The sequence below is a fragment of the Galeopterus variegatus genome, unplaced genomic scaffold (assembly GCF_000696425.1).
Source record: "Galeopterus variegatus unplaced genomic scaffold, G_variegatus-3.0.2 Scaffold1205, whole genome shotgun sequence".
Classification (NCBI taxonomy): domain Eukaryota; kingdom Metazoa; phylum Chordata; class Mammalia; order Dermoptera; family Cynocephalidae; genus Galeopterus; species Galeopterus variegatus.
Window position 1 is genome coordinate 213,336 of NW_007727316.1, and position 22,565 is coordinate 235,900.

The window sequence follows — 22,565 nt, forward strand, 5'->3', positions numbered from 1 at the left end:
TCTGGAAGGAAATGCAAGAAACTTGTAACATTGGAGACCACCAGAGAGGGGAACTGAGTAAGTAACCGATATGAGATAAAGACTTCCTTCCCACCATACACCTTTCTGTATCAAACATTTCCTAGAATTAAAACATGTCATACCTATGTCATATCAGTGAATGAAGTACAGGTATCCTGATATGCCAGTTACATCAAAGCGATCATATCCAGTGACCTTAAGCCATATGCATCATGGGAATAACTGATGTTGTCTACAGTTGATGTACTAGGCTCAGAGCCCAGTTCTGGAGAATTTGCCATTCACTGTACACATCCGTTCTTTCCACTAGGATTTCCTGGTTAGAAAGAGCTGAGCTGAGCTCCTCAGCACGAAGTCCTTACTGTCCAAGTATTTCGATTACATCATCTAGTAGTTGAGGAACCCTAAAACTGCTATAGATATACCCTAGAAACCATTTTTTACTTTGACAAATATTGCAAAATCCTTAAGAGGAAATAAATTTTTAGCACACTTTAAATTTTGAAAGTACGTCTTAGAGAGGGAAATAAAGTCAATCTGAAGGAATGAACAATCTGAGTAGTAATAAGGATTATAACTGTTCTGAAGCACATTAAATATAAGTTCATGATTAAACTATACAAACAAGCAAAAAAATCTTACTGATTACCTTTGGAGGATACTAAGGAACCAACTACCCTTTTGAAACTGATAAATAAAAGGCGAGACTCAAGCATTTATCCTGCTTTACCTACACAAACTGTACTTCATGAGAAATAGTTGTTAAGGAAAGTTTCTCTTTATGGAAGATTTTCATAAATAAAGGAGTGAGGTTTGAATATCCCCATTTTGCAAACCCTATTAATTTAGGCAATGATTATCAATGGCTGCTAATTTTATAAAAATGAGAGATGTCCTTTATATTTCCTATAAATTTATTAGGTGTAGAAATTTGATTAGACACATTTGATTTTTTTTCAGGAGAAATATTTTATATTGTATGCTTCCGTCAGCACACACATAATGACACAACACACTTGTAAAGTATTTCTCCTGAAAAAAAAAAATCGAATGCGAATTTAATCAAATTTTCACATCTAATAAGTTTATAAGAAATACAAAAGAACAGGTTCAACAATACAATGATAGGTAATCATAAAAATTCAGACCTTGGACAACTTTTCAGGACAAACAACCTGATTTCTTCAACAAATATATTGCAGAGGGGATGAGAAAACAGATGGGAGGGAACCTATGGATTAAAACAGATTTAAGAGACAGTTCAACCAATTGCAAGGAACTAGCCTTATTTAGATCCTGGTTTAAACAAACTGTTATAAAAAGATTCATGGGAAAAATTGGGGAAATTGAATACTGAGAAGATATCTGATAACATTAAAGTATTGTTAAATATTTGTAGGTGTTACAATAAATACTATAGTTATGGTCCTAAAGAAGCCTTCTGTTTTAGAGATATATATAGAAATCTTTATGGTTGAAATGAAATAAAAAGAGCATCTGACATCTATGTTCACCCCACCACTGGGGGTTTCTCCCAGGCTCTTCACCCTCCACAGCCCCCAGCCTTCCTGCTGACTCTTCTCTCTCTCCTGTCTCCTCCGGACATAAAAACCTATGAAAGGATTGATAAAGAACTTGTAATGAAGCATTGCTTCTGGGAGGGACATTAGGGGACTAGGGTTTGGGATGAGAGAAAAACAAACGTTTGGATAGATAAATGTTTACCTTATGCAGATAATACCTTTTCAAAGGACTAAACAAAAAATAAATGAAATATAATGGGAAAAAGTTCGTTAGAACCTTGAAATGCTTATAGGGAGAATGAGATAGGCATAGACTCCTGTTGTTCATGCAGGTGGATTGACCCAGACCATATTTCTCAAAGGATTGTCCCAAGACCATTTGCATCAGATCGGGCCTACTTTACTCGCTCCCAGACAGAATCTGGGAAGGTGGAGCCCAGAGACAGTTGGGAACTGTAGTCCTTGGTGACCTAAGTGCCAGTTTTCCAAATATTTAATATATTGTTTTGGAACTTTGGAATGTATAGGGTAAAAATACTGCCAGATTTAAATTCAAAGCAGCACAATTCTGAAAGTCTGTAAGACTTTTTTTTTTAGATTTGTTGACAATGATTTAATCAGCAGATGTCACTATGTAATCTTGGGAACATCCCTTCCACGTTGTCTCATGTTTGGAGAGGCAGAGTGTACTGCTGGCATTGTAGCATTTATGGTAATTTTGTATTTTGTTTAATGAAAATAATTTTTCTTTTACTTCCAGTGCTTATTAAAAGTTTATCTTTGATTAAGCATTCTCTGCTTTTGTTTTTGTTTTTCCCCAGCATCATTGACAAAGAAGTTTCATTAATGGCAGAAATGGATAAAGTTAAAGAAGAAGCCAGTAAGTAGACACATAGTTATTTGATTAAGAGACTCCCAATCAGAAGCAGTCCATAGGTCAGACTGACAATGATACCAGATTCTGAGCGGGGTTCTAAAATTCACACTGAGATCCTAGCTCTTGAGCCCTGTAACCTTAGACAAGCCACTTAACCCCTGGAAAATTTATCTTTTTATCTGGCAAAAAGATAAATTGTATCACCCACTTCATATAGTTGAGTGCATGGCACCCAGAAAATAGTAGGTGTCATAGTTAAGTTTTTTAAAGTCCAAGGGAACTTTGGTGCACATAAAGAACTTGTAGTTAATTGGGTTTAAAATGACATTGAATTTAATAATAAATTTTAAGACCGTAGTTTTTAAGCCCTCACAACTTATAAATCTTGTTCTATCATTTATACAGTCAATTTCACCTGTTCCTTGTTAGGTTCAGTTAACTCAAGTTTATCAAATTTTACCAAATTAAATTCACCTGAATAATCAGTTCTGTTTGAAACCTAATTACATAAACTCCCCTCAACATTTTGAATTACATACATAAACTTAATATAGCTTATTTTTTTCAAGCACTATAGATGCCTGACAAGGCAAACTCACAAAGCTGACAAGCACAATATTCCCAAGCTTTTAAGCCATTCTTACAACATTAATGTCTGAGACTTAGAGATGTACTAAATGAAGTTTTCTTAAAACACTGCAATTCTGTTTACAAACTTCTTCAAATACACTGACATCTGCCAACTTAAAACCGCAAAAGAAAATCAACTCCATGTTTTAAATTGAAATCACAAGTCAGATTGCTTAATGTACCAAATTTTCTATTTAAATAATGGACACACTCAAATTATCTTGATCATTGCAAAACTCTTTTTTAATTTAACACAAAATATTAACATTCTGGGTTTGGTTTATTCTTTTCTTTATACTTATTTCTAATCCTTTCCACTGTGATAAAGTTATTCACAGATTTACCTTCGACAGACAGGATTTCTCAGTCAGATTCAACATCAGGCCCTAAAAGGGCATGCTGGGCCCTCTCCTGTCACTGCGCTCCATCCACTGCAGACCATATTTTTCATCTGGAATTTAGTTTTATAACCCTTGTCTTCTGGGCATTTTAATTTCTTCATCCTTACCCAAATTTTCTCTCATGAATCAGATAAACGACAATCTGTGTCCCCAAGCAGATTTCAGCTAAATCCCTTTACTTTGACTGCAGTATCTTTCTTTTTACCAGAATGAAAGCTCAGACCAGATTCTTCATTCTTTTTATATTTTTCTGCTCTGGGCCTTGGCCCTAATTTAATTGTCATTTTATGGAAAATAGCTATCATTATTTTGTTTCACAATTTTCTAAATAGTTTTAAACAACATTTTAGAATTTAAAATATAGCATCTTTTATAAAATGAAACTAATGTGATCCAGAGTGAAGCTGTGGAGTATTTACATAGTTACACAATCTCTTTGATTGTGAAATTTTATTCTTATAAAATGTCTTGATTTCTTCAGTAAAAGTGGATTATACACATGACTTGGGATTTTTCCTGTTTCTTAGATACAGTGTATTTTAGTTTTATGTCCTAATGATAAAAGTGCAGACAGCCAGCACAGAAACAAATGGTTCTCTAGAACCAAAATAGAAAGTCTCTAGCACATCACTTTCTCAGAAGTTAGCAGAAGACTTCAGGTTTCATACGCTCATTCATTCCTTGGACAGTATTGTTAAGTGCCAAGACGTGTGGAATTTGGAGCATCTCTGGAGAGCAACCTTCATTTTTAAAATTCATTCAATCAGTAAACATCTACCGTGTGCTTCCATATGTGCTAAGCACTATTAGAGACCAGGATAAACAGCAAACAGATAAATGTGTAGAGCCTGTGCTCATCTAGCTTTCACACTAGTTGAAACAGCTAGATTGGTCCACAGGGTTCACCTAACTTCAGTAATTGATGCTGGCTTGAGAACTGTCCTTAGGAGAAGACAATTAGTATGACTTGGAAGCAGACAGAAATGAGTCCAAATCCAAACTCCACCCATTTACTGGCTGTGTGACCTTGAACTATCTTGTTAACTTCTCGAAGTCTGAGGTTCCTTATGAGAAAAGGGGGAGTAAGAATAGTATCTATCTAAAAGATTTATTGTAGAGGTAAAATGAGAAAATATGTGCCAGGCACTTACCACAGTGCCTGACACAATATGTGTGCAAAAAGAGAAAAGCTCTTATTAGTAAATAGATTAGTCCACCCCCTCATATTCCTGTCAGAAAATGAAGCTCAGGCTGGCCAGTTAGCTAAGTTGGTTAGAACGCAGCCTTATACCACCAAGGTCACAGGTTCAGATTCCCATACCGGCCAGCCACACCCCCTCCCCTGAAAAAAAGAAAATGGAGCTCAGAGGTGTTTTGGTGAATCTGTCAGGTGACGTGCCAAGGTGACATGCCAATGTCAGCTATATGTCTTCTCCACAGATGGAAGGAACCAACAAACTTCTCCCCACTAAGTACAGATGCTCCTCAACTTACAATGGAGTTCCAAATCGAAAAATCATAAGTCAGGGACTTTCTGTACAGAGCTATCTTTACAACCACCATCTTGAACTTGCTTATGTATGATATCAAGAGTATTTTTTACATTTTTCATTTCCTGTACATGGTATAAACCATGTTTTCTCAATTATAACATAAGCTTCTATATTTGTCATGGCACCTAACACAATGCTGAGAAGACTGTAGGTACTTCATAAATATCTGTCAAACAGATTGTTGTAATGAATTCAATGTTCATAGACTGGGATCCAAGATTAGTGAACACTAATGTAATTGCAAAAAAGAGAGAGTGTATTCTAGATGAATATATCTCACTTTATTAATAATATTTATAGTTAGCATTTTTGAGTATACTATACTAAACATTTCACATGTGTTATTCCACTTAGTTCCACAATAACCCTATAAGATGTGTACAATTATTACATTTTATGGATGAAGAAACTAAGCATGGTGTAGTTCTAGGGTCTCAAACTTCTTCTGTGTGCCCAGGGAATTGAAGGCCTAGATGGGCGTGTTCTTGGAGTGTCGTGTTTACTAGAGATACGAAAGAAAACACTACTTTGTATTAACAAAAATACAGATATATTATGAAGTTGAATACAAAAATCACAAGAATTTTTAAGGAATAAAAAGGATTTCGAAGAATCTTTGTGCTTAACCATGTCTCTGGCTCCTGAACCCCCAGGATTTTAAGTACAACCTTCTGCTGAGGAGTATTGTTTGAGAAGCCTTAAGATTTTCCATGGTTCTAGTAATATCAGCAAGCTTCCAGTGTGTTCCAAAAACTTATAAATCCTATTGAGAAAGTGGATTTCAGCATACCAGCTACTGTTTTTAAAAGTACATAAATAATATTAATTAAGTCCTGGATGCAGTGAAAATCTAAACTGTATGGAATTGTCTCCCTCTACATATTTCTGAAAGGATGGTACTTTTAAAACATATTTATTCTATTTTAAACTACAGGATCATCAAATCTTAAGGTCTGATCTGTTTTATTTTTGTGATCGATGTTTTTGAGGTTAAAATGTTCACCCCCAAAGAATATTAGCTTTAGATCTCAAGTTTCAAGGCTTTTTTTCATAATGAAAGGCTTTGAAATGTTAATGAGACTATATGTAAAACACATCCCAAACTTGCTGATGCAAACTATTCATTTCCATGCATATTTGCATGAGTGTAAACTCAGAATTTATTGGTGATTTTGCACCTGCATTGCTATTTTAGGGCCCATTTATATCTATTTCTGCAAAATCTCTTGTTTGGTGTGAATGCCCAAGTTCTACTTAATCAAAAGGAACAATGACCCCTAATTGTCACCAGTTCCACAAATGATCCATTAAGAAAAGTCAGATCTGCTTAACTGTGCAGTCACTCAAGGTCTCCTGACCTCTTTGCTAACTGATATCAAGTCTGGGCCTTCCGAATTGACTTACTTTACAAGAGAAAAGTATCTCGTTTCATCCTCCTACTCAAGAATCATTTTCTCATGCTGCAGACTTCACCTATATGTTGAATTATAATGGCAAATAAATAATAATAAATAAATAAGTAACTAATCAAAGGCATGGGTCCTAGACATTCTTAAGTGGCCCCTGTAGAAAAGGAACTTCCATCCTTCTTTTACATTTTCTTTTTAAGTAATGTTGTGAGGCCGCCACATGGAAAAGGAACCAGAATACCCAATTGAGATTTAAAAGGGATCTTTCTTGGCTGGTGACTGTCCCTCAAAGAAAGTCTTGGAAGAGAGCAGCCCTGACTTGAAGTTTAGAGGGTTTTTTAAAAGGCACATTTTTACATTAATCACACAGTTAAAATTATCAAATAGTCACACACTTATAGTTATCATATAGTCACACACATAACCTCCTGGCATGAGGAGGGGGTTTGGGGAGGCCTAGTGCAGGCTGATAACAGAAGCTGAAACAAGCCAGTTAATTGCTCAGGGGCAGTTTGGGTGGTGAACAGCAAACAAAATACAAACTTCTCTAAGTGCAGGTTAATATTTAGCTTTTAACGTCTATCAAGGGGGCTGAGGAGCTGAGGGGGATTTTCAAACAACATTTTCTAAGCAATTCAAATGCTATTTAAAATTAATCAATCTACCTTGTCACACAGCAAGCAGTTTCACAGAAGCGAATTGCATATGTTATGAAAGTGGGGATCACCCTATCTCAGTATTGGATTTAATGAATGAATGGATTCATTCATTCACTCATTTAGTCCATCATTCAGCAAGCATACTGCACATTCATGTGTACCAGGCACTAGGTGCCATAGCCACAAAGAACTCCATGGTTCAGTCTGCACCATAGTCCCATGAGTGATTGAAGATGCTTACAGGGCCCAGGCAGGTAACATTAATGCACCAACAGGGCAGGTGGGGACTGGCACACTGGGTGTCATGCTCCGTCTAAAAAGGGCAATGTCTCCTTGTTTTAGCCTGTTGTTGCTACTTGGGAACGCTGATCACCTATGGCCAGTAATTCCAGTATTTTAACTGATGCCAGAAATCTAGCTTTCAAATGGAATCTCCTAATTTTCAAATGTGGGCAATTAATATGTAAAAAGCAATGTGTGGACTAAACAAAACATATGAGCTCTGGCTGAAAATGATAGTGGGCTATCTTTTTGTGACCTCTGGTCCAACTGGGCAAATGGAGACAGCATTCAGCAATACATTGTCTATGTTCAGATGAAAATTCCTTTCACTCCCATCACCTGGACAAGGTTTTTACTAGCTCCTGTGTATTCTGAAAGACTATTAGACACAAGTCAGTCTGCCCAGATACATGGTATTGTAAGTGGGGGACAGGGGAGCCCCAGGTAAATAATGAAAGCATGATTAGTTTTGCAGATGATTAGGCTTTCTAAGTTGTAGATTAATTATTTTGTTGACATCTCAACATTGACATCAGCATAAAAAGGTAACGTCTCTCAGTCTGTCTGAAGAATGGTTTATGGTTTACAGAGATTCTTAACTCTTGATTAATTCTGTACTTCTTTTCAAGTTTTTGAGGTAACTGTTTTTTACATTTTATATATTCAGAACTCTTAAAATCTTATTGTTTGGTTCTGCATATATTCTGTGAATCTGGTCTAATAAAGCAGTTGATCCTTGTTCAACCAAGAATGGAGTGTGAGTTCGACATGCATGTCATTGTAGATGCACTCCTCTTCTCGTGTAACTGAAAGTGCTTGTCCAAATGAAATGAAAGCAGTTCGTGTATGACTTAAATTAGAGAGCTACAGATCTGTCTATTGAAAGATCAAACTTCATGTTTAAATCTCACTTTATGTGTTTATATGCATTGCTCTGAGTTCCATAATCTTTTGGGAAACACATGCACACACGCACATGCACATGCACAAATTAACCTGTGGGCTACTCCATCTATTTGAAACTTTAGTTCATCTGACAGATGTATGAAAATGTGGAGCCAGAGAACTCCCCAGTGTCTTCTGTACATGCGCAGATGCTGAAGAGTGCACACAAATCCAGTTCAAGCTGGCTTGACTCACCCTTGAAATTTTTCCACTGGGGACACTTATAACAAAGACATAAGACTCTCTGGTCTGGAACTTCTCTCTCTCTACAAAATGGAAACATATCTGCTGAGCATCAACAGCAGAGGCATTTTTCAGCTCACAAAAAGCTAGTAAAGTATAACCTTTACAACTTTTATATCACATTCCAATACCACAGCTAGTTGCCCTAAATGAGTATGTGTTAAAACTTGGAAGGTCTGATGCTATTAGAATTTAATAGTGGAGCACATAAGAAATGGTTTTTGCTTTGTTGTTTCCTATCTTTGTAATAACGTTCAGCTAGTATTTTAATAAGTGTCTTTTTTCAGAAGATAGTTGTTCTGAGTAACTTACAAGTTTTAAAAGTCTGAATTAAGTAAGTGAGATCAGATGCCAGTGGAGAAAAAGAAGAGTGTGGGTGTCCAGTGAATCAGAAAGGACCATGTTTGGTTTGGGGATCACTGCATAAGGACATAAGGAAATGGGTCATTGGTAACAGCACCAACAGTGAACCCACCTCTGTGGCCAACTCAGAGAACATAGTCATGGTCCAGCAAAGCCATCAGTCTGGAGGAAAAACTCATTCCAAGAAATTAGGTCATTTAATATGTTTAAAACTCTGGCCTTATTATTCCTTCTTATTTGGCAGTGGAAATCCTGACTGCTCGTCAGAAGAAAGCAGAAGAACTAAAGAGACTTACTGATCTAGCCAGTCAAATGGCAGAGATGCAGCTGGCCGAACTCAGGGCAGAAATTAAGGTCAGTTCTACAGTGTCACAGCCAGAACCCCAAGCCAGGGAACTGATCCCCATTATATTAGTTTTGCATCCACAGAGTTCTGTTCTCTGAGAATCTAACATTGTACACTCATCTCTCTTTCACAAAGTTGATATAGAGAATGCAGACTGGTGAAGAACCAGCTAATTGCTGTATTTAAGTATGATATGGTTCGGAGTGATATATTATTAGAAAGGAGAGGTACAAGCTATTTTCCTATTCAGTAGAGACTGACCCAAATAAAGTACTCAACCATGAATTATAGCTGGCATAAGGATATTATTTTCATACTATGTAATTTATATCTATGTATATAAACACACACACCCAGGTGAACACACAGTAAGTGTGAACTTAGTGTAACAGTGAGGACTATAAAGCATGCAGTCTGTGGAGACTTCTTTCCTATGTCCTTTTCCAGCGTAGTTGCCTCTTCATTAAGAATGCTACCCACAAGTATGTCTTAGATTTCTTCAGTTGCAAGCAGCAGAAACTGACCCCGGCTAATCTCAAGAACAAGTAGAATTTGAAAGAATGTGACCAGCTCACCAAAGCAGAGCACAAGTTGAAGACTCAGGTCCACGATTAGGCTGAGACTGGGGTGGCTCGGGTAATGTAGGAAGCAGTGATTACCGGACACTCTTTCTAGGGCGCCATTGGAGTGACCTCCAGACAGCATCAGCCTTGGTGCCACCCACTTGATTCAGATCCCTAAAAGACTCTGGTTGGCCTTCACTTGGGTCACATCCATCATTTGCCCAAGAGAGGGTGTGACATCTTGATTGATAGACCCACCAAGACTGTGGATCTATCGAACTGATTGGGGTACAGTTGCCAGAAGGAGAAATGGTGACCAGAAAGGCAAGAAAAGTATTTAAAAAATAGGAAGAAAAACACTTATAAATTCCCCTTATCCTCCTCTTTTTCACGCAGTATACTAAACACACACACACGTACATATTCACTCCAGCTTCTTACCCACTTATGGGAAACGAGTAATTTCAAGACAGTTGCTGCTAGCTTTAGAAGTAAGATTGTCTGCTCATCAGGTCATAAAACTGGTAGAGTCTGGAAGAATGTGGCAAGTGAAAGGCACAAAAGGGAGCCCCCTGGGGAAGAGGACCTCCCCTGAGGGTGCTAAGAGCTATGGAAGTCTCCCTTCTCTCCTCTTTTCTGGCCTTCGTTGCCTCCCACACAGTCAAGTGTGATGGCCTCCTAACTAGTCTTTCTGCCCCCACTTTCTCCCTCCAGCTTTGTCTTCCACCATAAGACTTGAGTTACACCCCTAAAGCTGATTTTGTCTCCCCTGGTATGATCCATCCCTCCCCTCAGAATAAAATCCACAACTGGACTCCGCTATATATTCAACTTCCATCTCCCCTTACAAAAATCCCAGCTTGTCAGAACATCAAGTGAGGAATATGAAGTTGCCAGCTTCCTGGTCGACTGAAATCAGCTCATCCCCAAAGTTTCATTTCTGCCTATCAAAATCCCACTCCTCATAAAATGGTTAGTAGTATAGGCTTTGGAGTGAGACAGTCCAGCTCCAAAATTTTCTACTTCTGTGACTTTGGATAAATTACGTAATCTCTTAAATTCTTAGAACCTCAATTCAATTCCCCCATCTATAAAATAGAGATGATCATAGTACTGGCTTCATAATACTATGCTCAGATGAAATATGAGATTATCTGTTAAGAATTTGGTCAGTCTCTGGTAAGTGTTCAATAATTTTTTTTAATGTTCCAGCTCAAACGCTGCCTCTTACATAATTCTTTCCCCTCTCCTCTCGGTAGGAAATAATTCCTTCCTCTTTTATGTTCGTAAAGCACCAACCACATTTTACCTTGTATTGTATTTAATGGTATCTGTTTTCTTTTGCCATGTGGTGAGCTTCCTGGTAAACTTAAGGAGGGACTGAGTCATAGTTATTTCTGTATTTCTCACTCTGTCATCTACACTATACATAGATCTTACTTTTAAATGAATTTTTTTAAAAAAATCTCTTTCCCACTTCCTTTAACAGCACTTGAAATTCCACCATTCAAGAAAATGTTTTCTAGACAGTAAAGGTTTTTTGGACTTCCTGGTTCCCTATTAAGATAGAGATAGGTGTCTAGGAAGGATGGCATGTTTCCTTTTGGCAATTAATAACTTAGCAGGAATGCAACCCAGAAAATTGCTCTAGCAATGGGTGCTTGAAAGGTTATACAGATGAGTCCAGATACACACTTTGCTTGTGTCACAGGTTTGTCTAAGCCCAGACAAGGGAAAGATGGGACCCACACATACCATATTCCCAGAACAAGAAGGTGATCGTGCCCCAGGCAGGTCAGAACCAAGAATGACTTAAAGGAGCCTCACAGTGACAGGGCTGGGGTGATCGCCACCAGTTCGGCACCATCACGGGCACGGGAGAGCAGGGTGAATGCAGCTGCAGCTGCCTGGGTCATTTCTGTAACTGCCAGACTCCTGCTTTACTTCTCTTTGCTCCAGCACTTCGTCAGCGAGCGTAAATACGATGAGGAGCTCGGGAAAGCTGCCCGGTTCTCCTGCGACATCGAACAGCTGAAGGCCCAAATCATGCTCTGCGGAGAAAGTGAGTTTTGCATACTTGCTAAATAATTCTGTGTGAGTAAGCTTGGTGCTGTTTGGAGTTGATACAGGAAATGTCAAGTGTGCAGTTCCCAAGGGGGTCTAAAGTGAGGTCTTAAGAGATTTAATGATCTAAGTTCAGGACACAAGTCACTAGAAATGTCAAGATTTGAACTTAGAGTCTTCAAATGCCGCTGCCCATCAGTAAATCCCCAGGATTTATCAAGCAGAACAGAACAGGTCAACTAGCTTATACCTTTGCAAACTTTTCTTAAACACTGCCAGATAAACTGCTTCTCTGATTTCAAACAGCACTGGTTCTACAGAAACCTGTTACACAGAGAGTGAGTCTTCCTGATGAGCCTGGGGACAATCGGCAATGGCAGTGCTGGCCCAGCTGTCGTGCATGTGCTGCTCAGCAGTGCCAAGTCCTCCCGGCTGGGTGAAGCCTGCAGATAATGAAAGACTTCACTCCAGCCATTAGCTTCAGTCTTCTTCCCTATTAAGCCTTAATTAGAGCAGCTAATGTGCAACAAAACTGACTGCTACTTTTTCCCCCTCCTCCAGCCCACCCACGGGGGAGGTGACAGTGAGCACTGAAGTGGCTTGAAGGACAGCCACAAGGAAGAAAGAAGGCTAATGAGGGACATGGGCAGCCTACAGCCGCATAGTCTGCTGAAAAGTAGAGATTTGGCTGTACTTCATATTATAATATAATTACCTATACTGTACTGCATACATATACAGTACTAGTTTCCTTTCATCACTTCACTACCATATGGTAGACATTCTTCCATGTCAGTATATTTAACTGGTCATTTATTTAAATATAATTGATGTGACCAGTCCTCTGTGGCAGTTAGGTCACTTCCAGTTTTTCACCGTTAAAGTAACACTGCTGTGAGCATCCTTGTTCACACGTCCTTGGCAATTATCTGATTTTCCGACTGTACTTCTTTTAAATTATTTTCTACTTGTCCTCTATCCTCCCTTCCTTATGAAAGAATCTACCTGTTTGCCTTTCTTCATCCTTCATTCATTCTTCATCCCTAGCTTTTGCCCATCTCTGAAAAAGCAAACTGCTCTTTCCCTCGGAAATTTAACTGCCCACCTAGTTTCCACATCAGCCTGATGATGAACCAGACACTACTGCTGAGGGGCTCTGTGTCACAAGTGTCCACTCTGAAAGACAGCTTTGCGTGTCTGCAGTAATAATCCTCAAAAGGCCCTTTTCTTCTCGGCTTTGTTGAGAGCCCATGGAGAGCCCACAGATACTGAGCTAGAAGTAGTGGTCTCTGAGCTGTAGGAGATAATGACCCCATGACACTGAGTCTGGTAAGCACAAGAGCCACTGAAATCCCCTGGTCATGTTTGGACAGCCCCCAACTTGCTGTCACAACTCACCTATAAAATGAAGAGACTGGAGATATGTCTCTGTCCTTCCCATTTCTAATGTTCCATGATCCCTGCTGGTCCCTCCTAATCCTCTAGCAGAACCCTGGGATTAAGTCTGATCTAACAAAAGGAGCAGAGAAAATTGCTTTAAAAAATTGGTGACAATTTTAAGATTCAAAGAACAGTTTTGCTGTGCAGCCTGGCAGTCAAATTTTGGAGAACCGTGAAGGGGAAGTCAAGACTTTATCCCTGAATTGATTCCCTCTGGCCTGATTCAGCATAATCACACAGAAATCATCCCATCAGAAACTACCACTGTGCAGCCTTAATAACACACCAAGGTCACAGGTTCAGATCACTGCACCGGCCAACCACCAAAAAAAAAATACTACCCCCTACAAAACCAGCAGGAATGGTAATAATAAACGTTGAACAGATCTGCCTGAGCCCTGAGTCCTGACGTGAGCCTGCCTGATCATCCTTCCTTGCCTGGAGCATTGGAGGCAGTGCAGATTGCAGTGGGGCTGCAGAAAATGTAGCGCTAATGGACTATAAAAGATGCATTAGAGGCTGGCAGGCCTGGCCCTGTGGTGGTGGAGGAGGGTGGTATGCATGACCCAGAGTGACAAAATTCCTAACACCCAGCATCCCCCCATTGCCACCCTCTGAGACACAGGCCAGTGTGTCCACGTGCCTCCAGTCTTTCTGTGTCTGCAATACTGACTAGCCTAGGGATCTAAATAGGGCGTCAAGGGGTTTGGTAATAGGGATGGTAAGAGGCAGGGGGCATTTGCAGACAGGATCAGAGAGGCAACCTCAGAGTCTCATTGGCCCTCTACCCTGGGTGCTTCTTGACCTAAAGAATAATATTGAAGGTGTTCAGATATGTCTTATTTCTTTCAAATGTCTCCCAACTTGGATGATTACGCTGTAATCACAGTTCAGAGATTCCCACAGGAGAAATGTGGTGGTCTCAAGTGCCAAGGTGCCCTTTCAAATGACAACTTTCAAAAAAAACACTTTTCTTAGTGTTTTTATGTGTTCTCATCAATTTCTTCATCTCCTAGCACTTCCTAATGGGTTACTGAGGTGGGAGTGTCCACAGCGCAGCCTGTAACTGCAAGCTCTTTCTTGTTGTAGTTACGCATCCAAAGAACAGCTACTCCTCAAGAACTCCCTGCAGTGCCCTGCTGCCTCTGTTGAACGCTCACGCAGCAGCCTCTGGGAAACAGGGCAACTTTCCCCGAAAGTCATCCAATCACAATAAGCCCTCTGAGGGGAAAGGAGGAAACCCCAAAATTGTGAGCAGTCTTCCCAGCACTGCCGACTCCTCTCACCAGGCCATGCCGGCCAACAAGCAGGTAAGCATCTCTGCAGAGGCCGCCTGGCACTGCCCACAGGGGCCCTGTAAACACTGGTGCCAGGGAAGAAAACAGCCACTGCTGTTTTCAGGCTGCGGTCACTTTCAGACTCCCCCACTCGCACTGCCTAGCCTCGGGAGGCCCTGGCTGCCTGGCCAGGCTCCAGGGACCACCCCGGTCTTTCCAGTCCATGCTTCATAGGCACTTTCCCACAGGGAGGAAGTGGCCCGCATATGCTCTGGACAGCATGAGCAGAGTCCACCCAAATGAGAAGGCTCCTCTCATGCCCTTGACTGCCACCATCCCCAGGTCCCCATCACCAGCCCACATGTGGAAGGGACCCACCCAGATGCAGGGGCAAGATTTGGAAACTGGCCACTGAAACTATTAGTGAGAGAAAAGCTGGCTTTTGTTTTGTAAGATGATTTAATTACCACTTAACGTTTAGCTTATCAATAAGAGGCCAAAGTTAGTGCAAACTTCTCTTCTTCTCTTGGGATTTCAATAAAGAGATTATATTTCAAAATCACATTATTCATTCTTATTTACTGTGGCCTCTAAAAATATAAGCTTCCAAAGGACAGTCTTCCTTTCTTCCTTCTGCTTCTCTACTTTGAGAGGTGATTTCCCCCTTATCATTAGAGAATGAACAAGAGATGGGGTTTGATGATATAGGAGTTGGGTATGCTATAAAAACACATTTCACAATCTCTAAAAAAGAGAGCTCAAAGAAAGAGATGCTTTTTTATTTTATTACAGAAAGCTGGTTTTCTAACAGGTGCCCTGTTGCTTTGCCTCACACGAGGTGACAGATGCAAAAAGGATTACTCAAAGCCCATTTCTTTCTGAGCAGTGAGACATCCCAAAGGGGTTAATTTCCTAGAACCCCCAAGAGAGAGGCATTCCTCCTCAGAAAATTAACACCGGACTGGGGTTCGGTCTCAGTATTTATTCTCTAGGCCAGAAAGTTACAGAAAAGGAATATAGGTGAGTTATGGCTAAGTATAGTTTAACAATAGAAGCTGGAAACACCAGTGAAATAACAAAGTGACATTCCATAATGCAGTTTGCAAAAGGTTAAGTCAATCCACCAACAAAAGCTTGTTCTTAGCAAACTTTTCCTTTCCCTACAGCAATTTCCTTAGTATGTTTACACAACAATAAAGCAACTTAACATATCAATCAGTAGGTTAACCTGCTCCAAGGGCATCTGTCCTTTGAGCCAGCAATTTTGCGGTGTTACAGTTCTATATCTACAACAGAGACTTTAGCCTGAGGAAAGTTTCATGTCTTTTGCAAGGTTAACATTTTTATATGTAATTTTAAAAAGTTAAGTTAAACCTGAAACTACAGGGTTTTTGAAGCTAGTCCCTGTGAAATACATTTGCTTTGTAAATGTTAGTGTACTCCACAATGCCCTGTTGTGTTTTGTTTTCTTGGTCTTTCAGAATTTCCATTACTACACTGATCGGCATTTCTCTGGCTCTGAATGTCTTCGTGAGCTTTAAAAGAGCATTTTGACAAGGGGCATTTCATATACTCATAAATTACAGATCATAATCAAATCTGTTTTACTTGTAGTCTGAATACATCTTCACAGCTTTTGTTCTTTGCTTATTATGAAATGCCATGCTAAAATTAAGTCTAAAATTTAGTCTAAGAGTTTCCCTTTTGCAATTTCTTTAAAAACAAAGGAGGCCAGATTAAGTGCTATCTGTGTAGACACGTTTTTAGCTCACTGTTTTAACATTGTAGGTGATGGCTGTTTAAGCTGAAATACACTTACGTATCTAAGCCAGAAACCATAGACCCAGGCAAGAAGGGCCCTTGGGCTCAGCCTGTGCATTAGAGTAACCCTTCCTGGCTCTCCCCCAGCCATGGCCCTCCCTACAGAGTGAGTGGTAGTGAGGCCAAGGGTGCCCACCACAGTTTGCACTCTCCCTTCTGGAACATGCTCCCAGTGTTCCAGATTCTGGAATTGTAGCCCAAAGCTGCCCTCGGGGTGTGCTTGGATCACTTCCCTGGATGCATCACTGTATTAGTCTGTTTCTGTTGCTTATAACAAAATACCTGGAACTGGGTAATTTGTAAGAAAATGAAATTTATTGCTTACACTTTCAGAGGGTGGGAAGTCCAATGTCCAGGGAACACATCTGGTGAGGGTCTTCTTTGGTGGTGGCTTTACAGCAATGCAGGGGTCTCACATGGCAGAAAAGGGCAGAGAAGAGAGAGAGACTCTCGTGTGCTTTCCTTTTAAAGCCCTCAGAATCATGCCCATGACCATCATTATTAATCCAATCCATTCATTAAGGTACAGTCCTCAGAATCTAATCACCTCTTGAAGGCCCCACCATTCAATTGCCATAATAGGATTTCCCACCTTCAACAGTTACCATAGGGATTAAGCTTTAATGACTTTGGGGGGGGAGGGCATTCAATCCACGGCAGTTGCCTTGAGGACAGACCACACTACCAGTTTGCACACTTGGAGACCCAAAGGGTGATTGTGTGGGCAGGGCGGTGCTGGAGTGCCCACATCTGTGTGTACAAAGCCCCCTCACAATGTGGGTTGGAGCCAGGGGCAGGGACAGGTAATATTGAGACATGTGGTCTGTGGGCCTGCATTTGTACTCTTGCCCTAGGCCCTGAATTATTGGGGTTGGTCCTGCCCTAAACCTATGCCATCCAGTCACAGTGCACAGATTAAGAACATTATATACTTGTAACTCATCAGATTGCATGTTTTAATAATAGAGGTTCGATTTTCAAAAATAGTCTATGTTCATGTAACAGCCTCCTTGGGAATCTTGTCAGCAGACAGTATGTAAAGTGGGAAAGGCTCCACCATTTTCCAACTCTAGACCTTGGTCAGGTCCCTTGAAATTCGTTGTCCTCATCTATAAAATGAAGCAAATAATAGCAGCTATCTTAAGGGTGATTGTGATGATAAGTGAGAGAATGTGTGCTGAAGTGCCTCACTTGTGCCTGGCACACCGTAAGCACTCAGTGAACAGTGGCTGTTGTTATCCTCAAGGAGTTCAGAGATCTTTCCCTTGTATAGGGACAGACAGTCTTAACCCATTCCTTCCGTAGTACTCATCTATTTATGTTCTTGGCTGCTGATTTGTTGAGGGAATGATTTTTCAGTGTGAGGCTTCAAAATATGCTGGTTTAAAATTGCAAAAAGTTTAGAACAGGAAGTAATTACCTCTATGAAAATACACATTACCTCCACATCCCGCCAAGATCTACCCAGATACACCTGTATCTACCCAAGATAATATTTCTGAACTATGATATTTGTTTTGAAATAAAATAGAAAAACTGCTTTAGAGAAGAAAATTATAGGCAGTATTTTATTTTTTCTTCATACATGTACTTAGAATTAGAATTCATATGCATAGTCTATACAGCACACCCCAGAATTTTCTATGATAGAGAATCACCATTGCCCTGCCCCAGTGTTACACTTAATTCTGCTATATTATAAGCAGACTTTATGGGTTTCATTGGCCTAGTTTTTGAATTATCTGTCTTATGCTTCTGTAACCTGTCTTTCAACATCAGTAATTTTCTTGCAGTTCCGTTTACAAGACAGACCACTGTTTTTCTAAGATTAAGGATTTTGTCAGCTTGACCTCCTTTGCATGTCATATTCTTCTTGGGTCTAAAAAACCTTACCTGTGGCTCAGAGATTTGGTTTCCCTAATGTCTACTGATATCATCTGTGGTTTGCTGGCACCTCATACTTCTCTCTTTTCTTTTTTTGGTAGAATGGGTCTTCTAGCCAAAGACGAAGATTTAATCCACAGTACCATAACAACAGGCTAAATGGGCCTGCCAAGCCACAGGGCAGTGGTCACGAAGCTGAGCCCATGGTGAAGGGCAGCAACCGGCATGAACACAGAAGACAGCCACACAATGGCTTCCGTCCTAAAAACAAAGGCAGCACCAAAAATCAAGAGGCCCCCTCGGGGACAAAGACCCCTGAGGCCCCGGCCCATTCAGAGAAGCCCCGGCGAAGGCAGCACATTGCAGACACCTCGGAAGCCAGGCCTTTCCGGGGGAATGTTGGCAGGGTATCACAGTGCAATCTCTGCCCCACGAGAATAGAAGTTTCGACAGATGCCACGGTTCTCTCAGTACCAGCTGTGACATTGGTGGCTTGAGCTAGGAGAGAAAAGAGCAGTTTTCACTCAGTTTTGGTTCCCTGCCTGAGGTGCTGACCCAATTCGCTGCCAAAAGAGAGTCAATCAGAATTATACAAACCCTGTATGGTTGTGTCATCCTCTCTTAATCATTTTTACTAATTCAAATAATCAGCTCTAGCTTGCTTCATAACTTTCATGGCTTTGCTTGATCTGTTGATGCTTTCTTTTCATCAAGACTTTGCAGCATTTTAGCCAAGCAGTATTTACTCATTTGTTAGGAAAATCAAGATGTGGCTGAAGATCAGAGGCTCAGTTAGCAACTTTTGTTGTAGCGGTGATGTCAGTCCATTGATTGTCTTTAGAGAGTTAATGTTGAAAAAATAAATTCTTAATGATCAGACAAACATGATCTGCTGAAGACACATGCGCTTTTGTAGAATTTAACATCCTGTGTTTTTCTGAAATATATATATATATATATACACACACACACACATATATTGCTTTATTTGAAACAAATTAAAATATGCTGCATTTGACACCTGGTTTGTTTCTTTTATTTATGTCCACCTTGTTAATGAATGTACTATGTAGTACTTTCAAGAAAACTGTAGAGACTAGAGATTGTGTAAAGCTCTGTACAATACTGTTTCTCTTGGGATAAGCACCCTTTCAGAAAAAATAATACCCCTTCAGTTACGTGACACACAGATAGGTGAATACACACCCCAATCATCTTACACACCATGTGGCAGTTGGAAACCTTGGTTGCAAGTACCATAAACCACAGCTCAGCCTAGCTTAAACAATAAAAAGAATTTGTTGTTTCAGTGACTGAAAAGTACAGTTGGCTCCAGGACTCCAGCTCCTTTCTCTTGATTATCTCAGCTCTCCCTTCCTGCTTAGGCTGACATTGTATTCAGAATGGTGGCAAATGGCCACCTTGCTCCCAGGACTCAAGTCCATCACCCACACTGTCCAGAATTGAGAAGCTCTCCAGGTAGCTTCTGTGTGGAGCAAGTGTCTTTCTCAGAAGTCCCAGCAAATGTCTTGCATGCCATCGCTTGGAAGCCAGATTGCTTGTCGGCCTGTCTCTAAGCCAGTCATCAAAGGCGGGATGGAGGAGAAGCAGTGAATGGGCTTTACTAATTAGCACAGGCTAATCGGAGGTGGGGTGTAGCCAGCTCCCCAGAAGCACCTGGGCTGTAAGGAAAAGGGCTACCATTACCCCAGGAAGGGAGAATGGATACTGGGTGGCCCAAACACCTGTTCCCCTCTCTTTGACTGCAGGGCAGTTCAGTTTGGGCATGCTTCCATTGCACTAACATGTGTTCTACAGATTTATTGGCTACTTTCAAGTACAAATGCTTATTCTCAGCTCAACATGAACATTTTTTTTCTGGCAACCCAGGTTCACTGGTTCTCCTCCACAGAGCAGTCCTGAGTAGCTGAGGCTGCAAGACACACAAGCACGCATTTCTTCTTTTGCCAAGTACAGGAGGATGTTTGCTCTGTCTATAGAGAGCTTTCTTAGGCCTCTGGGTGTACCCAGAGATTTAATAGGAATTCAAAATGTTAGGTCACATTCCAGGAAGGAAGGAAGAGTTGTTCATTCAAATAAGAAAGATAAATGTTCAGCACTGTGGTCACTGTTTACCCCATCTGAGGCCCTGAATTTATGCAGCACAAGACAGAAGAAGTTTGCACAATTTTTGTGCAGCAAGATTTTGCTCGCCACTGAAAAGAATAACAGTTTAAATATGACAGCTTTAACGATGAGTCAATTCTTGCAACCGTAAAAAAAAATGGGTTTGCCAGGTCAGGAGTGCACCTTCCTCTGTCAGAGTTGGACCCAACTACTCTTAACCTTGACTCACTCCCTCAAGTTACTCTTGGGGTTAAGAAAGCTCAAACACTTTCCTAAGCACAGAGCAAACGCTCCCAGCTCACTGAAAAGAAACAAAAGAATACTCAAGTGTTCAGACCTGATTATGTTTTCCTCTAGAGTTTTGCCTTTCTTGTAGATCCTGGGCATGTGAGCATTTACTAATTTGTATTTTTGAAACAGTATTTCAGTATTTTAGTGCTGATGTCAGGCCATTTAAATACTATATTACATATCTTCATCTGTTCTGGTGAAACCATTGGTATGATCCTAGAGATCTGGGTCATAGTCTGCCATTTTTCTAAAACGTTTTAAACTCATTTAAGAAATCCAGGGCCTATGAGCACTCTAATCTCTCTATTTAATGCACAATAGTCAGAAGAATAGATTCTTCTCCCTTAAACATTTCTCTAGTAGAGGTTAAAACAGTTTAATACCCATGAAGATTGAAAAACTTCAAAACTCCCCTATTCTGTACCACATAGATCTTCCACCGAGACTCCATCTGTGGAATCGAACCCTCCCTGTTGGGGTCCCAATTACATTCCAAATTTAAGTTTCCTTTGAGAATCTGCACATACTCCAGCTCTGACCTGTTGAGCTTAAACACAAGTCACTACAAAATTGACCCTCAGTGGAGGCTATACAACAGTTCGGGGGAGAAACTAGAAATACAGCATATCCAACTTAAAGCTCAGTTCATGAGCAGTTCAACTCTGCTGACATCAGAAAAAGAGACTGTAATTAAGCAGTCTTAGGGAAGTAACAAGATGAGGTTAATGGGAAAAGTTACACGACTAAACGCAGATTTTTGCCAAAGTAACAGACTTGGGAATTGTGAATCTCTGAAAGCCTAGATTTGAACCTCAACTTGATTTAGCCATGGGGACCAAGGGCCCAACTGTTCTTTTCCTAGGCCAGTTCGGTTGGAGAGCTGCCTGAATTCCACACGACCTTTGACAAAGAGCTGCCTCCTTCCATCCCTCCCTCCGTTTGCACAGTGCAGCCAACACTGCCTGTGTAGAGTGCCCTCGTGTGTCTGGAGATGGCAGAACTTTCATTTCTCAGCAGACATTCTAGTGACAGCATCAATATGTAATGGGACCCTTTTTACCATACTTGTTTCAGAGGCCATACCCAAAACTCTCAGGCATAGGTGGGCTAGCACTCCAGATTGCCCCCCACCCCAGGTACCAAAAAATGAAGCAAAAGAGAAAGAGCTGGTCACTTGCTCCCAAATTCCTAAGCAAGCTATAAAATGGCAAAAGATGAAAAATAAATAAAAATCAAGATAATTCAGTTGGCTAATACATTGCTCCAGCATCTTCCTGAAAGCACTGAACTGTCTTAATTGCTCTGATTTTGTGAGAAAAATTATAAAGAGTTGCTAAGTCCTGGTGATTCATCTTTTTGCTTTTTCCAGTAAGACTTTATGTCCTAAGAATGTTTCTATTCTTAGTTTCGAAGAACCAGATCCCCCATCCTTGGATGCAGATCAGCCAAAGCCAGTGTTTAATCTCATTATAGCAGCCCCGCAGACAAAGGCACTGTGGTCTGGATCAAGTCACTCTATCTAAGAAACACACATGTTGCTTTCATCACGCAAGGTTCTCACACATTTTTTCTGATTCATTTTTAGAAGCGCCCTTTGTGAACTCTGCTTTTTCCCACAGCTCAGGGGAGGGCCTGGTGCTACCAAAAAGTTCGTTTCACAGGAGAAGTTGCCACACACTGCTTTATAGAACAATAAATAAATTCTAAAGCGAATTTGTTTATTTGTCTGAGAAAGTACATAGACTTCTGGCCAAAATACATATATATATATATAAGCACTTCTTGTCAACAGAAAACTGTCCTGTTTTTAACTTCAGATACTTAAGTTTGAATTAGATTTAACTAT

The 22,565-nt window shown here is 40.4% G+C and overlaps 1 protein-coding gene across 5 annotated transcripts in view; it reads left to right on the top strand.

The window, feature by feature from the left end:
- The window catches only part of SPATS2L (spermatogenesis associated, serine-rich 2-like), a 180,020-nt gene extending 160,701 nt beyond the window's left edge, over positions 1-19,319 (top strand). For all 5 annotated transcript variants that reach the window (XM_008575549.1, XM_008575550.1, XM_008575548.1 and 2 more), the window contains 5 exons: positions 2,366-2,424; positions 9,151-9,260; positions 11,775-11,877; positions 14,409-14,629; positions 18,403-19,319. In XM_008575549.1, the coding sequence (XP_008573771.1) occupies positions 2,366-2,424; positions 9,151-9,260; positions 11,775-11,877; positions 14,409-14,629; positions 18,403-18,798 (889 nt within the window). In that variant the 3' untranslated portion in view covers positions 18,799-19,319. The remainder of the gene's footprint in view (positions 1-2,365; positions 2,425-9,150; positions 9,261-11,774; positions 11,878-14,408; positions 14,630-18,402) is intronic.
- Positions 19,320-22,565: the final 3,246 nt, after the last annotated feature.